This window comes from Macaca mulatta, chromosome 1 (genome assembly GCF_049350105.2).
Source record: "Macaca mulatta isolate MMU2019108-1 chromosome 1, T2T-MMU8v2.0, whole genome shotgun sequence".
NCBI lineage: Eukaryota > Metazoa > Chordata > Mammalia > Primates > Cercopithecidae > Macaca > Macaca mulatta.
In genome coordinates, this window is record NC_133406.1 from 58194391 (window position 1) to 58210363 (window position 15973).

The 15973-nt window shown below is 39.8% G+C and overlaps 2 protein-coding genes across 2 annotated transcripts in view; both read right to left on the reverse strand.

Moving 5' to 3' along the window:
• Nucleotides 1-4432: 4432 nt before the first annotated feature.
• The window catches only part of KIF14 (kinesin family member 14), a 68859-nt gene continuing 57318 nt past the window's right edge, over nucleotides 4433-15973 (reverse strand). The window contains exons 28-32 of the mRNA XM_028851869.2: nucleotides 12514-12672; nucleotides 11127-11249; nucleotides 7169-7243; nucleotides 5979-6117; nucleotides 4433-5293 (exon numbers count right to left, since the gene is read on the reverse strand). Coding sequence (XP_028707702.2) covers nucleotides 4914-5293; nucleotides 5979-6117; nucleotides 7169-7243; nucleotides 11127-11249; nucleotides 12514-12672 — 876 coding nt within the window. The 3' untranslated portion in view covers nucleotides 4433-4913. The remainder of the gene's footprint in view (nucleotides 5294-5978; nucleotides 6118-7168; nucleotides 7244-11126; nucleotides 11250-12513; nucleotides 12673-15973) is intronic.
• LOC709376 (large ribosomal subunit protein uL16-like) lies at nucleotides 14637-15397 on the reverse strand. The gene has a single exon (XM_015120626.3). The coding sequence runs from the start codon at nucleotides 15204-15206 to the stop codon at nucleotides 14715-14717; it is 492 nt and encodes a 163-aa protein (XP_014976112.2). The 5' UTR covers nucleotides 15207-15397; the 3' UTR covers nucleotides 14637-14714.

The following is a 15973-nucleotide window of genomic DNA, read 5'->3' on the forward strand; positions in this document are numbered from 1 at the left end:
GCTTGGCCCGTAAATACACACACACACACACACGCACACACACATGTATATATTTATTTTTTGAGACAGTCTTGCTCTGTCGCCAGGCTTGACTGCCATGGTGCCATCTCGGCTCACTGCAACCTCTGCCTACCGGGTTCAAGTGATTCTCCTGCCTCAGCCTCCCGAGTAGCTGGGACTACAGGCAAAGCTAATTTTTGTATTTTTTAGTAGAGTTGGGGTTTCACCATGTTGGCCAGGATGGTCTCCATCTCTTGACCTCATGATCCGTCCGCCTCAGCCTCCCAAAGTGCTGGGGTTATAGGTGTGAGCCACCGTGCTTGGCCCATAAATATTTTAAAAAGAGGGAGATGTAGGGCTGTAGAAAGTGATATCCATTTTCCAAATTTCAGAGATTCTCCATCTTCTTAGTGGACAGCACAATCTGCTCTTCGTGAAAATGAGGCCCTCTAGTGGGCAGATGCTCGCTCTTTAGACAAATTCACAGGTTTTCACTGAATATTAGCCAGAGAAACGAAAGCCTGTGACTTACCACAAAATAGCTCTTACATTCTTTTTTTTTTTATTTTTTGAGATGGAGTTTCGCTCTTGTCGCCCAGGCAGGAGTGCAATGTGGCCTTTTCAGCTCACCGCAACCTCCGCCTCTCAGGTTCAAGCGATTCTCCTGCCTCCGCCTCCTGAGTAGCTGGGATTACAGGCGCCTGCCGTAACGCTCGGTTAATTTTTGTATTTTTAGTAGAGAAGGGGTTTCACCTTGTTGGTCAGGCTTGTCTCGAACTCCTGACCTCAGGTGATCCACCCACCCCGACCACCCAAAGTGCTGGGATTACAGGCGTGAGCCACCGTGGTTGGCTAAATTCTTTAAAAATCTATGATTCTGAGTTTAGGACCGTTCTGCAACAGGAAATACGCAGTTTCCAGTTGCCATCTGCTTAATCAAAAGTTTACCCCTGAATTCTGTCTTGAATAAGTCAGCGATTCTCTGGTGGTTCTCCTGTATGTTCGAGTGTAGTGTGTGTTTTTTGTTTGGTTGGTTTTTTGTTTGACAGTCTCCCTCGGTCTCCCAGGCTGGAGTGCAGTAGCGCAATGTTGGCTCACTGCAACCTCCGCCTCCCAGGTTCAAGCGATTCTCCTGCCTCGGCCTCCCGAATAGCTGGGATTATAGGCATGAACTGCCATGCCCTGTTATTTTATTATTATAATTTTTTAGACAGAGTCTCGCTCTGTCACCCAGGCTGGAGTACAGTGACGCGATCTAGGCTTACTGCAACCTCTACCTCCGGGGTTCAAGCTATTCTCCTGCCTCAGCCTCCTGTGTAGCTAGGATTACAGGTCTGCCATGCGCCACCATGCCCGGCTAATTTTTGTATTTTTAATAGAGATGGGGTTTCACCATGTTGGCTGGGCTGGTCTCAAATTCCTGGCCTCAAGTGATCCACCCGCCTCAGCCTCCCAAAGTGTTGGGATTACAGGCATAAGCCATTGCACCCGGCTGAGTTTAGCGTGTTTAGAGGTCTTTGACATTGAGAAAATACAATGTTATGAACAACTGGGATCCAATAAGTTGGGCCTTTCAAAAGTCCATGAGGCAATCTAATCTTTTTCAGGTTGTTATGGCTTCACACCAAAAGCATACCTAGCATTAAGTAAATAATTATTGGAATGAACGAATGAACCTAGCTATGAGATATTAAAACAAACTTAATGGCCATGTTCCACATCTAAAAATCCCATAAACTAATATTGGCTAAAGGAAGAAAGATGGAAAAGCTCAGTCTTGATTATATCATGCAATGATTGTAACTTGCAAAATCCGGAGCACAAACTTACCTGATGAATCATGCACAGGAAGCTGGGCATAGAACTGTTTTTAAACTGAACCAAACTACTGATACCTTTTCCCCTCACCTGTGATTAATTCTTACTTTCCATATTTAGGGAAAACCTTGAAATGCTTACTGGCACACAGGCTCTGTAAAGTGAAGTATGCTAGTTAGCTAACTAGACAACATAACCTTTTGCTAAAACTTTCAGATGGACTCCATGGAGGACACATAGCACATTATACCTTCTTTAAGAGCAGGAAGATAATGTTTAGTTATCTTTATTGTCCATTTATTATCATGGGACAAAATGACAGCAGATATATTTTCAAATATGCCATATTTAAAGGACTGCAATATAATTTGGTACATTGGCAGAATGTTATAAATGGCATATGCCTGCACCAAGAGTGATCTTATATACATAGCAAGGGTTTTGTAGCTGGTAATGAAAAGGACGGAAAATAAACTTACTAATAGTCTACTACTTGCCAGGAGTTATTCCCACATTTTTCTCACTAAATGCTCATAGATATCCATGAGGTGGGTATTGCTTTTCTTTCTGCAGATGAAGGAAAGGGAGTGAAGACAGTAAGTAACATGTCTAAGGTCATGTAGTTACTAAGCAGCCTAGCTGGGATTCACACTCCAAACGTGTGAAAACCATGTCAAACTCCAAAGCTCATGCTCTTTCCACATACCACATGGTGATAAATCTATTCCTGGCATAATCAACTAAAGAGAGGCAGAACAATGTTAAAAAAAGAAAAGTAGTTGTTATGACAATATTAATATTTGTTTAGTGTTTCCTAATTATTAATTTGATTTTCAACACTAGCCTAGCTATTATCAAGGCAGAGCTATTTTGAATGAAGAGTAAACAAAGAAAATCAGTAAAATAAAAAAGCATAGACCAAGAGGCAATTCTAATGCTGAAAAGATTTATTAAAGGCATTCTCTTTATAACATATGTCAGTGCACATGATTCCAATAGCAAATATTATTTCATCATTCATTCAAATACAGTATCACAATGTATTTAGTATAAATATATATACAAAATTTTATAAAGACACTAAAAAGTTTCTGACCAATTAAGTCATAAGTTTACAAAGCACAAACTGAAGATTAAATACTGAATATTAAGATGAAAACTACTATACAGATACTTTAGGAAGTTTTTCAAAGAAGTGCACCTCCAGGGAAATCCTCATATGTACATCTACACTCCAGCAAACTGGACAGGCAAAGTGCTACTTGCCAGAGTATTGACTAAATACAAATACACATAGAGCTTCAGAAAGAATACAAGGTCAAATGCCAAAAATAAAAAAGAAATGAAAGCAAATGTGCTACATTTTAAAGAGCTTGAAACCACCACACAGGTTCACTAATACTGTTCTGACTGCAGTGACCATATTTACTTACAACCTCTTCCTAACAAGGAAACTATCAGATTTATACATGGTACTAATGGCCAATTTCAACTAGTTATGCCAAAGGTACAAGTAGTATCTGTAAATTTGAAAAGGGCAAATGAAAGGATCAGGTTATTTAAATGACTTATTCTCTAGGAACTGCTCAATATCACTCAAGCAGAGTTAATAAGTATCTCTTCAAATTATACATACTCTTAAGGCAAAAATGTCAAACTATTTCCTTAATGTAAGATCCCACAAGTAGAATGTTATCTTTATTACTTGATCATAAATAAAGTTTTTTTTTTTTTAAAGCTGTGGAATATAAGGATTTTTAATCTTCATCAAACCATATACAAATTATTTCATTATACCTTTAACAAAACAAGCATTATCAAGAGAAGGTCCAGTCTCTGATCTCCTAACCTCATCCAACAGTTGAGTATTATTCTGGCAACATTTAATTATTTTAAATTATATTCATAAACCCATTGTGGAACACAGATAAACACAGTAAACTATTATGCCAGAAAGCCATATTATTAATATATAATTACACTATATTTAGGTAGCTACTTATAATTTGGAAAGAAATAGGAAGCTACACCCTTGAACATACTATTCAAAATGGCAACCAGTTAACCCTTTGAGAAAAGAGTTTTTGATTAACGATGCAAATTAAGTTGTCTTAGTTAAACCTGTATAGGCCATTTCCCCACAAACATCATCCCAGCTGTTTGAGGAGAGAGAAGGCATAGGCACAAAGGTAACTGATTGTTCAGGTTTCCACTCATGAGAAAATAACCCTTTATAAACAGACTAATGAACCAACTACGGATAGTATACCAATGTTAAACACTTTAAAGATAAAAAGGTATTTTATTTATTTATTTATTTAGATGGAGTCTCGCTCTATCGCCCAGGCTGAAGTGAAGTGGTATTATCTCAGCTCACTGCAACCTCTGCCTCTCAGGTTCAAGTGATCCTCCTGCCTTAGCCCCCCTAGTAGCTGGGATTACAGGCATGTGCCAACATGCCCAGCTAATTTTTGTATTTTTAGTAGAGACAGGGTTTCGCCATGTTGGCCAGGCTGGTCTCGAACTCCTGACCTCAGGTGATCCACCTGCCTCGGTCTCCCAAAGTGCTGGGATTATAGGTGTGAGCCACTGCACCCAGCCTTTGATTAAAAGATTTTTTTTTTTTTTTTTTTTTTGAGACGGAGTTTCACTCTGTTGCCCAGGCTGGAATACAGTGGCACAATCTTGGCTCACTGCAACCTCTGCCTCCCAGGTTCAAGTGATTTTCCTGTCTCAGCCTCCTGAGTAGCTGGGATTACAGGCGTGCGTCACCATGTCTGGCTAATTTTTTTGTATTTTTAGTAGAGACAGGGTTTCACCATGTTGGTCAGGCTGGTCTTGAACTCCTGACCTGATGATCCGCCCGCCTCAACCTCCCAAAGTGCTGGGATTGCAGGTGTGAGCCACCGCGCCTCGGCAATAAAAGATACTTTAAAGATGAAAAGATATGGAATTTTTTGAAATATCTGTACTGATTTCTCTTTATACTCTCCTGCATAGAGAATTTTGCATATAATTTCCTGCATAGAGAAATTTGCCTAGCCAGTGTTCTTTTTCTTTCATGGGTGGTCATAAAAGTGCCTACACATCAGTATTCACACCCACTGAATCCTACTGGGTGTGCATTCCTCTGGGCTCACTGCTGGGGATGAGCCATGGAGCTCATAGACACGCTTTGGTACACCTTTATTCTTGCTGCCATCAATCCTGCTTGATTTAGATTGTTGGTGTTCTTCTTTGGTATTTTGATTATAAGTTTCCCAAGGTTTCAACAAATCAGGGCTTTCTTCAGATTCAAAACAAAAGAGGAGAGACTTAGCTAGAGATTCTAGTTCCTTGTGGACAACATTAGTTACTCTACTCTCATAGCTGTCAACAGAAGTAGAAGGCACACCGAAGTCACTGTAAAAATCACTGGCCAAGTTGCGAATACTTTCAACACAATTCTGGAGAAGATTTACATCACTACTGCATCCTATATGCAAGAGAGAGAGGGAAAGGTTAATTAGTCTTTTCAGTTTTCATCAGGCATTTATGACTTTTATAGACTCTAGATATCTTTCAAGTCAGAGTGACCCTATCAAAACAATTCCAAACTACTGAAGATTAGTCACATAAAGTGTTTATTTGCTAGATAAGCACCTGGTTTTTTAGGATCTAATTATTTAGGCAGAAGTACTGATAGACATATTACGTGGGAATTTAATTATAAATACAAGTTCCTATATGGGTAACTAATATCAGTGAAGTAGCATTGGGCAGGCTTCAGTTAATGACTAAAATAATGAAAAGGTTAGAAATAAAAAGGAAAGATATCAGCCGGACACTGTGGCTCATGCCTATAATCCTAGCACTTTGGGAGGCTGAGGTGGGTGAACTGTTTGAGGTCAGGAGTTTGAGACCAGCCTGGCCAACATGGTAAAACCCCATCTCTACAAAAATTATCCGGGCATGGTGGCACATGCCTGTAATCCCAGCTACTTGGAAGCTGAGGCAGGAGAATCACTTGAACCCAGGAGGTGGAGGTTGCAGTGAGCTGAGATCGAGCCACTGCACTTCAGCCTGAGTGACAGAGCGAGACTCCATCTCAAAAAAAAGGAAAGATGTCTAAGGTTCCTTAAAATATAAATTCTGATTATAAACTCCATTTGAGAATATACCTTTCAGTGCAGAAATAATAATTTCAATAGTTTTCTCTAAGCAATGTTTCAACTTTAAGAATTCTGGAGCATGATTAGCCATCTTCTTGAAATCTTGGTATTCAAAGTTTTCTTCTTGTACTTGTCTTCGGAAACTTTTCTGTATAAATAAAGTTAATATTTAAAATAATACATTAACAGGTTCGATGGCAGTAAGGCTCAGTCAATATGATTTCATTTGCCAGAATCTTCTCTTTAAGAAAGAGAGTTTAATTTCCTCACCAGTGCTTAACTCTATTTCTATAAGCAAGACCAAAATACAATATTAATTACTGTTTTCAAAAGATATCAGACTTTTCAATTAATTTTCAAAGTCTGTCATCCTATTACATGAGAAAGGAATAAAGTAACAGTGCCATTTATTATCCAGTACCTGAAAAGATACATTTATTTCATTTTTAAGAGCTCAACTTTATAATAGTTCTCATTTAAATAAAAATTTTCAAGCCATAGCGATTACTCTCCTTTTTAACACATTGATCATATACTTAATTTTTCTCTTTACCTGTGACATGGGAATAATCTATCTAATTCACCTGTATTTTAAAATCTTTGAGCACAATTTTTTTTTTTTTTTTGAGACGGAGTCTCGCTCTGTCACCCAGGCTAGAGTGCAGTGGCTGGATCTCAGCTCACTGCAAGCTCTGCCTCCCGGGTTCATGCCATTCTCCTGCCTCAGCCTCCCGAGTAGCTGGGACTACAGGTGGCTAGTTTTTTGTATTTTTTAGTAGAGACGGGGTTTCACCGTGTTAGCCAGGACGGTCTCGATCTCCTGACCTCGTGATCTGCCCATCTCGGCCTCCCAAAGTGCTGGGATTACAGGCTTGAGCCACCGCGCCCGGCCCACAATGATTATTAAACACAATTTTTTAGCCTATAATGACCATCCAAGCAAAAGCTGAGGTATTAAACCAGTAGCAATAAGAAACAGACACATTTAAAAATTTCTATACAATCCTTTATCCATTACTATAACTAGTAAGTTATGACACACATGAAAAACATAAAGAGCTATCTTACATGCTACAATTAAACATATACAAGAGTTGTCTCTGGCTAAGGATAAAAACAGAAATAAAAATATCTAAATTTGAACCAAGCGAAATGATAAAAAATAAGCAAAATTAAAATCAATTTAAAGCTTCTCTTACAATTTTCGATTCGGCAAAGATGTTTTCAAGAGATCTAATCAATCCCATGGCATTAGTTTTCATTTCTTTGGTAACCTATAGAGAATGTTAAAATATTTTATTATACTTTATTATTCAGAAGTATAAAAATCATAGAATTGCATAGGACCAGACTTACAAAGTTCTAGTCTAGAAGCCCAAAGATTGGAGTTCTATTTCTGGGATTGCAATTAAATAGCTTGAGAGTACTTAAATCATTTATGTGAAATTTCTTTCAAAATAAATTGCACATTGACTTCTTTCCAAATAAGTTTATTTTACTTTTAAGAGCTCAACTTTGTAATCTCTCTCATTTATTTTATTTACATAAAAAATTTCAAGCCATAGCAATTACTCTCCTTTTAAACACATTGATCATATACTTAGTCTGTATTTTCTATTTACCTGTGACATGGGAAAATAATCAGTCTAATTCACCTGTATTCACTAATAATTTCTTTCAAAATAAATTGCACATTGATTTCTATATTAAATATGGACACCCTCTAATATTTGTTATAACAGAATTTGTTATACTTCAGTATTTATAGATATGAAATTTCTAAAATTTCCCTTGGAAAGGGGTAACATATCAAGCAAATACTATAAGAACTTTACAAATGTTTTATTATTTGATTCTCCATTATAGTCCTATGCTGCCCATGGTGTACCTCATTTTACAGGTAAGGAAACAGACCTTGGTTCCTAACTCCTAAGACGGAGAACTAGGGTGGGAGCCCACATCTAAATTCTAAGCCTTTGCTTTTATTCTATCCAGTGCTGCCCCCTAAGGTGCTTTCCTGCTCAATTTCTGCCGGGGAATTCTTTTTCAGTATTTAATTGGTTTTGCTCACAGAGCTCTTCCCTAGCTTTAATTCAGATTTGTGTTACATGCTTGAAAAAAAAAAAAAAAGAATATCCAAAAGAATATCCAAATTATTTTTCCTTCCTGACTCCAGCTTTAAAATTGTAGCTCCAATGCCTTTTATGTTTCAGCTTATTTTCTATTTCTTTGGATATTTTATCCTTCTTCTATAGGTTCTTAGAGGAGTTTTAACTTACAAGAATAGATAAACTAAAACCCTACCATGAATAACAAAGTACAGGTTTGTCATACTATAGAAAGAAAATGAGAGAAAGGAGGGTATGTAGATAGCGTCAATTGTATACAGGATGGGCCTGGCCCTTTTGCTGCTTATTTCCTCAAAACAATACCAAGGCTAACACCTACACCTACTTCAACAGCTTACTAAGCACATTCCCATATATTATTTCATCTATACTTTTAATTTATTCTATACCCTTCTGCACTTATTGCCAGCAGAAATTCTTTGCAATAGTGATAGACTGCAAAAGTGGTATCACTTTGCAAATATGGTGAAGTGTTTTAGTGATAAATGGTGCTGCTGCCGAGCAAAACCAAATTTGAGGTGTCAGTGGTGGTCTGAATGAGCCTTTGACAGCCCAGTATGTCCCTTTCTTCAAAGTTGCACTATGGAACTGAAATCAGCCTCATGCCTACTGGAGCGCAAGCTTGATTTAGTGACAATATGAACTCCTAAATTTAGTAACAATGTGTTATTTTTATTAATTAATTAATTAATTAATTTTTTTTTGAGACTGAGTCTTGCTCTGTTGCCAGGTTGGAGTGCAGTAGCACAACCTCGGCTCACTGCAATCTCCGCCTCCCAGGTTCAAGCGATTCTCCTGCCTCAGCCTCCTGAGTAGCTGGCACTACAGGCATGCGCCACCATGCCCAGCTGATTTTTGTATTTTTAGTAGAGATGGGGTTTCACCAACTTGGCCAGGATAGTCTCGATCTCTTGATCCACCCACCTCGGCCTCCCAAAATGCTGAGATTACAGGTGTGAGCCACCGCACCCACCCGTCTTTTTATTTTTTAAAACAAAAAAACACAAAGTGAGGGAGACAGACATATATTGAGAAAAAGAGAACGCGTGCAAGTAAGATGAATGACTTAAGATTTACCAGGCACTACATTTTGAGTATTTTCATATATGTTGTTTCTTCATCTCATATGATCCTCAAACAATTTTATGAAGTAAGCATGATCATCCTCATTTAAAAATGGAATGACTGAGGCTCAGGTAAGTTGTTCAAGGCTACATAGGAAATAGGAGAGCAGCTTAATGTTCCATGTCTTTCCCCTATTCTGAGATGGAGTTTTTCTGGGCAGAGAGAAATCTGTATAACCCTGCAGTATGAGCAAAGGGATGGAGAATCTCTGTGGCTTACACAGAGTTTCACCTCAGATTCTAAGATGAGCTAGAAGTACATTAATACCAAGGTTTTTCTACACAACAACAACAAAAAACTAACTTACTCCATGCCTTCCCAGAAACAACCACCCAGAGGGACAGAAGGCAATAGTCCTCCACATGATCTACTTTTCTAGATCAAACAATATGTATATAAATGAGGAGACATCCTAGTAGCTAAGATCTCAGGAACCTCAATGTCCCCAGGTAGCACTGCCCCAGCCACTTGACTCCAGCAAGAGCAATGGAATGGACAGGGATGGTTTTTGTTTGTTTGTTTGTTTGTTTGTTTGAGACAAGGTCTTGCTCTGTCGCGCAGGCTAGTATGCAGTGGTGCAATCACAGCTCACTGCAGCCTCAAACTCCTGGGCTCAAGTAATACTACTCCTGCCTCAGCCTCTGGAGTAGCTGGTACTACAGGTGCATGTCACCATGCCCGGCTAATTTCTGTATTTTTTGTAGAGACGAGGTCTCGCTGATTCCCAGGCTGGTTTCACACTCTGGGCTCAAGCTATCTTCCTGCCTTGGCCTTCCAAAGTGCTGGGATTACAGGCATGAGCCACCATGCCTGGCCAGGGATGCTTTTAATATGTTGTGACAAGACTCTAAAACAGACAAGTCTCTGAAATTCAGTCTCATAAGAATCTGAATTTTTATCTTCCTAATCCCCACTTCACTAACAATAATTGTCAATAAAGAAAATTAATCCATGAACAATAGTTTTAAAAACTTATTTACGTAACATGTTAAGTTTTGGAGTCAGGCAGAATATAAAATCCTGGCTCAGGGCTTAATAGTTGTGTAATTAGGCAAAGTACTCCAATTCAATGAAATGAAGAATATAAATTCCCACCTTGAAAAGTGACATGAATATGAAATATGATATTCATAGGGCTTTTTCTTACTGACAAAGTACAAACCCATTAAAGAAATGGCTAAGATTTACCACTGTTACATGTAAAGCACCTAGTCCAGTAACTGTCAGAGGAAATTAATCAATAAATAGTTTACAGCCTGTGAAGTAGGTATGATTACATGTGACAGGTAAAGAAATAGGGTCAGAGCATTAAGTGACTTGCTAAATGATAAGTGGAAAGTGATAGAACCAGGTTTCAAATATGTGTCTCCTAATATTAAAACCCAGATCTTTCCTAAGGTACTAAGAAATGTTAGTTAGCTGGAGGATGGGAGGACACATATTTTAGGAAATCACTGAAATGCGTATTGGTTCTGTATCTTGATATGAAATATCTTATGTGAATGCCCCAGAAAAATATTTAGTTCAATATAGTGAATCAATAAATGTTACTAATAGTTTCCATTCTTAGAAGAGGCGAGGCCTAAACAAAGCTAAGGAAGAAAATGACAACCAGAAAGCGAACACTAGATGTCACTACCACACTCCACTCTCTGCTTAGGAGTTTACAGACTGAATTCTTGAAAATAGCTGCAATAGGATCAAGGAAAGTATTAACAATAGAGGCTGCAGTGAATTAAGAATAACTTGGGAAAATATCACCATAAGATCATGATGTCAGCCTCTTCAGTGAAAAATAAAACAAATTAAAACATGAATTTACAGAAATCTAATTTGTTGATTGAAAAAAATCAACTTTACATATTATTTAGTACTATACGGAATATTCTTTTATTCATCTTACCTCATTTTTTGTACACTGCCTTAAGAGTTCATGCTGAAGTTCTTTTGCTTTTTCAAGTCCAGAATCTAATAAAATCTTCATTCCTAAGCCTACACCATCACAAATAGCATCCATGAATTCCTCCTAGAAAAAGTATTTAAGCATTAACTAGAAAATTTAGGTTTTATATATTTTATTTAAATTTAGGTTTTATATATTTTAAATTATCAAGCAATTAAGTTATATTTTCTGCTTACTTTAGGACTATAATACAGCCCAAGTTTATTAAGTTCAACTAAAGTTAGAATAAGAACTAACAGTCTGTAGTCTACAAAGAAATAAAATTAGCAAATCTGTAATTTAGTATCCCATATATAACATATTGTAAAGAAAGTTCATCATCTTTAAGCAGGGCTCTATATTGCTAGAACACAGGAATATTCTTTTTTTTTTTTCTGAAACGGAGTTTCACTCGTCACCCAAGCTGGAGTGAAACGGCACAATCTCGGCTCACTGCAACCTCCACCTCCCTGGTTCAAGCTATTCTCCTATCTCAGCCTCCTGAGTAGCTGGGATTACAGGCACCTGCCACCACACCCAGCTAATTTTTGTATTTTTAGTAGAGACGGGATTTCGCCATGTTGGCCAAGCTGGTCTTGAACTGCTGACCTCAGGTGATCCACCAGCCTTGGCCTCCCAAAGTGTTGGGAGTACAGGTGTGAGCCGACGCACCTGGCCAGAGCACAGCAACATTCTAATATAATACAATATTTTCAATAGCATAAATAGTGAAAGTAAGCAGATACAAATTTTCTGGTATTACAGGGTCTTTCATGTGTTGATTGGCTGAGAAAACACTCCACAGTAGATGGCTAGCATCAAATTAAGGATCTGAAAGGTAAAATAAGGTTTGCAAAATAATCCAATATATTTAAAAGGTTTTTTTTTGTTTGTTTGGTTTGGTTGGTTTTTTTTTTAGATGGAGTCTTACTCTGTCACCCAGGCTGGAGTGCACTGGCGCAATCTCAGCTCACTGCAACCTCTGCCTCCTGGGTTCAAGTGATTCTCCTGCCTCAGCCTCCTGAGTAGCTGGGATTACAGGCATGGGCCACCATGACTGCCTAATTTTTGTATTTTTAGTAGAGATGGGGGTTTCGCCTATTGGCCAAGCTGATCTCGAACTCCTGACCTCAAATGATCCATCTGCCTCGGCCTCCCAAAGTGCTGGGATTACAGGCATGAGCCACCATGCCCGGCCCAAACAGTTTTAAATCTTATTGCAAAACTACTAAAAGTGCAAGCTATTCTGAAAACTTAAAAAGAACTTGCCATGTTTAGTACTATACTATTATCAAAAGTCTAATGTTCCCTCTGATGAAGTCTGTCTAAACTAACATTGTTAAATTACCTGAACGCTGGCAGCTTTATTGTTACCATTTTCTAGAAAATGTAGCTTGCTCCCTTTCAGAACTGCTAACTGCCCCACATACTTTACAGCTTGTTGTACAATTTGGATTGCATTCTTTTGAGCCTCTTTTATCATTGATGAAATATCCGAACAGCATCCCTGTAAGATAAAAATGGACAAGTGTATCAGATACATGAGATTATAACAGGTGGTAAAGAAAAGATAAGGGCCGGGCACAGTGGCTCAAGCCTGTAATTCCAGCACTTTGGGAGGCTGAGGTGGGTGGATCACCTGAGGTCAGGAGTTCAAGATCAGCCTGGCCAACATGGTAAAACCCTTTCTCTACTAAAAATACAAAAATTAGCCAAGCATAGTGGCACACGCCTGTAATCCTAGCTACTCAGTAGGCTGAGACATGAGAATTGCTTGAACCCGGAGGCAGAGGTTGCAGTAAGCTGAGATTGTGTCACTGCACTCCAGCCAGGGCAATAGAGTAAGACTCCACCTTAAAAAAAAAAAAAAAAAAAAAAGGAAAGAAAAATGTGCCGGGCATGGTGGCTCACGTCTGTAATCCCAGCACTTTGGGAGGCCAAGGCAGGCAGATCACAAGATCAGGAGTTTGAGACCAGCCTGGCCAATATGGTGAAACCCCACCTCTACTAAAAATACAAAAATTAGCCGGGCGTGGTGGCGGGTGCCTGTAATCCCAGCTACTCAGGAGGCTGAGGCAGGAGAATTACTTGAACCTGGGAGGCGGAGATTGCAGTGAGCCAAGATCGCACCACTGCACTCCAGCCTGGGTGACAGGGCGAGACTCTGTCTCGCTGATTTTCAAAAAAGAAAAAAAAAAAAAGAAAAATCATCTGGAGAAAATAAATTCTGCATTTATTGATATAGTGATCTCACTTCATAAATGTCTCAGAACCAGAAAACATGCAGCCCTGTGGCTACTAAAGGTGATAAAATGAGTAAGACAGTCTCCACCCTCAAAGACCATACACACTAATAGGAGACATAAGGTAAGTATAAAATTAACTAAATGTAAGGCAGAATTAATAAGTAAAAGCCAAAAGAAAGAAAAAGAAGGGTGGCTCTTTTGCCTCTGAACTTTTCCTGTTCTGATAACCATCTGACAGTTAATAAAGATATGATTTTCTCAGGAGAAAAGAAATCGAGAGGGAGAGGAAGGGGAAGCAAAAGGGGTGAAAAAAAACCCAAACCCCTTCAAACAGAAGACTTCCCACATGCACTCAGAGAACACATACAAAAAAGGAATAAGGAAGCTTCTCTTGAGCTTTTCTTCTTTCTGTTACCTGCCCCCTGTAGTGTCTCTTCAAAATACTTCTCTTGGCCTGCTTTGTGGAATATGCTCATTGTATTGCTACAAGAAAAGGATTCTCAAACTATACTTAGTAGAAAGAATAGTCACTAAATTCAGGTTTGCTAGCTTAACACAAGTCTCTCCTGAGCTTAATCTAACTTCCCCTCCAAGTCACCTGGTCTCTCCATCCTTGATTCCTTGTGTAAGATTTCCCACAGGGCTATGAGTTGAAACCCACAGTTCAGTTCAAAGTGGTGTTCTCAGAAAACGAAAAGAAGGAAAGAAACTACACACCAGTTACCCTAAGAGAGACATTCTTTTTTTTTTTTTTTTTTTTTTTTTTTTTTTTTGGAGACGGAGTCTCGCTCTGTCTCCCAGGCTGGAGTGCAGTGGCCGGATCTCAGCTCACTGCAAGCTCCGCCTTCCGGGTTTACGCCATTCTCCTGCCTCACCTCAGCCTCCCGAGTAGCTGGGACTACAGGCGCCCGCCACCTCACCCGGCTAGTTTTTTTTTGTATTTGTTAGTAGAGACGGGGTTTCACCGTGTTAGCCAGGATGGTCTCGATCTCCCGACCTCGTGATCCGCCCGTCTCGGCCTCCCAAAGTGCTGGGATTACAGGCTTGACCACCGCGCCCGGCCGAGAGACATTCTTGTAACATTAATTCATCTGATCCTCACAGCAGTCCTGCCAAGTAGGCATTCCCAGTTTTATTTTCCTGTGAGAAACAGGAGACTCAAAAATTTAAGCAGTTTGCCCAAGGAGGCACAACTAATTTAGCATGCGTTCAAACATCGGCTTTTCTTTTTTTTTTTTTTTTTTTGGACAGGAAGTAGAATTTATTGGTGAGTATTAAGAAGGGGGCAGCATATTGGAAGCCCTCATGAGTGCAGGGCTCGCCATTTGTCCAGAGGACCATGATTGGGGATGTACTTGACCCCACAGCCATCTGGGATGAGCCGCTTTTCAGCCACCATGTCTTCAAATTCATCAGCATTGAACTTGGTGAAGCCCCACTTCTTTGAGATGTGGATCTTCTGGCGGCCAGGAAACTTGAACTTGGCCCTGCGCAGGGCCTCCATCACACGCTCCTTGTTCTGCAGCTTGGTGCGGATGGACATGATAACTTGGCCAATGTGAACCCTGGCCACAGTGCCCTGGGGCTTTCCAAAAGCACCTCGCATGCCTGTTTGGAGCCTGTCAGCCCCAGCACAGGACAACATCTTGTTGATGCGCATGACGTGGAAGGGGTGGAGCCGCACCTGGATATGGAAGCCATCCTTGCCACAACTTTTTACCATGTACTTATTGGCACAAATTCCGGCAGCCTCCAGGGCTTCAGAGGACAGCTGCTCATATTCATCTGACACCATGTGGCCACAGGGCGGAAACTCATCCACTTTTGCCTTCTTCCGCCCCAGGTCAAAGATGCCAATCTTGGCATCAGGGACACCTCGGCAGAAGCGAGACTTTGGGTACGGCTTGTTCTTACAATACCGGTAACAACGGGCGGGGCAGCGGCCCGTGGCGATACCAGGATCTTCAGCGGTGAGCCGAAGGGAAAGAGCCAAACATCAGTTTTTCAAGTGCCAGTAGTGAGTTTTTGTTTCGTGTGTTCTCCCACTATTCTAGTACTGCCTCTAAAATCTGAGAGCCAACTAAGCACTGACCATCCTTCAACAAGCTTCCTTTCCTAGGCTCGAACTTAAGTCAGACCCTTCTCTTCTGGCTCTCTAGCTTTGCTCTCTGGCCAGTCCTACCTTTCATTTTCATAGTTCTAGGCTGTCAGAAATTCTCCTTCATCTACTACTTCATCCACACCTGTTTGCAGTCCACCACCAACCCCACCCTTCGTCTTAGTCATCTATTTCCTCATTACCTATGTCCAAAGTCATCCTTCATCTCATATGAATTCATAATTCATTCAATAACAAGTATCCAACTGAACATCTATCACATAATGGGGCCTTGTGAAAAAAGACACCCACTGTCCTCTACCTTCTCAGAGCTAACTGTCCATTGAGATGTACAGGTTTATAAATAGTATGTTATATTAAAAGTCATAATAGGTGAAGTTCAGGGTTACTAGAGAAGCAAATAAGACAGGTGCCTAACCAAGTCTTGGGGAGACCTAGAAAAT

Excerpts from the sequence above, each read along its gene's own strand:
- LOC709376 (XM_015120626.3), bottom strand. The coding sequence starts at position 15,206 with ATGGTGTCAGATGAATATGAGCAGCTGTCCTCTGAAGCCCTGGAGGCT.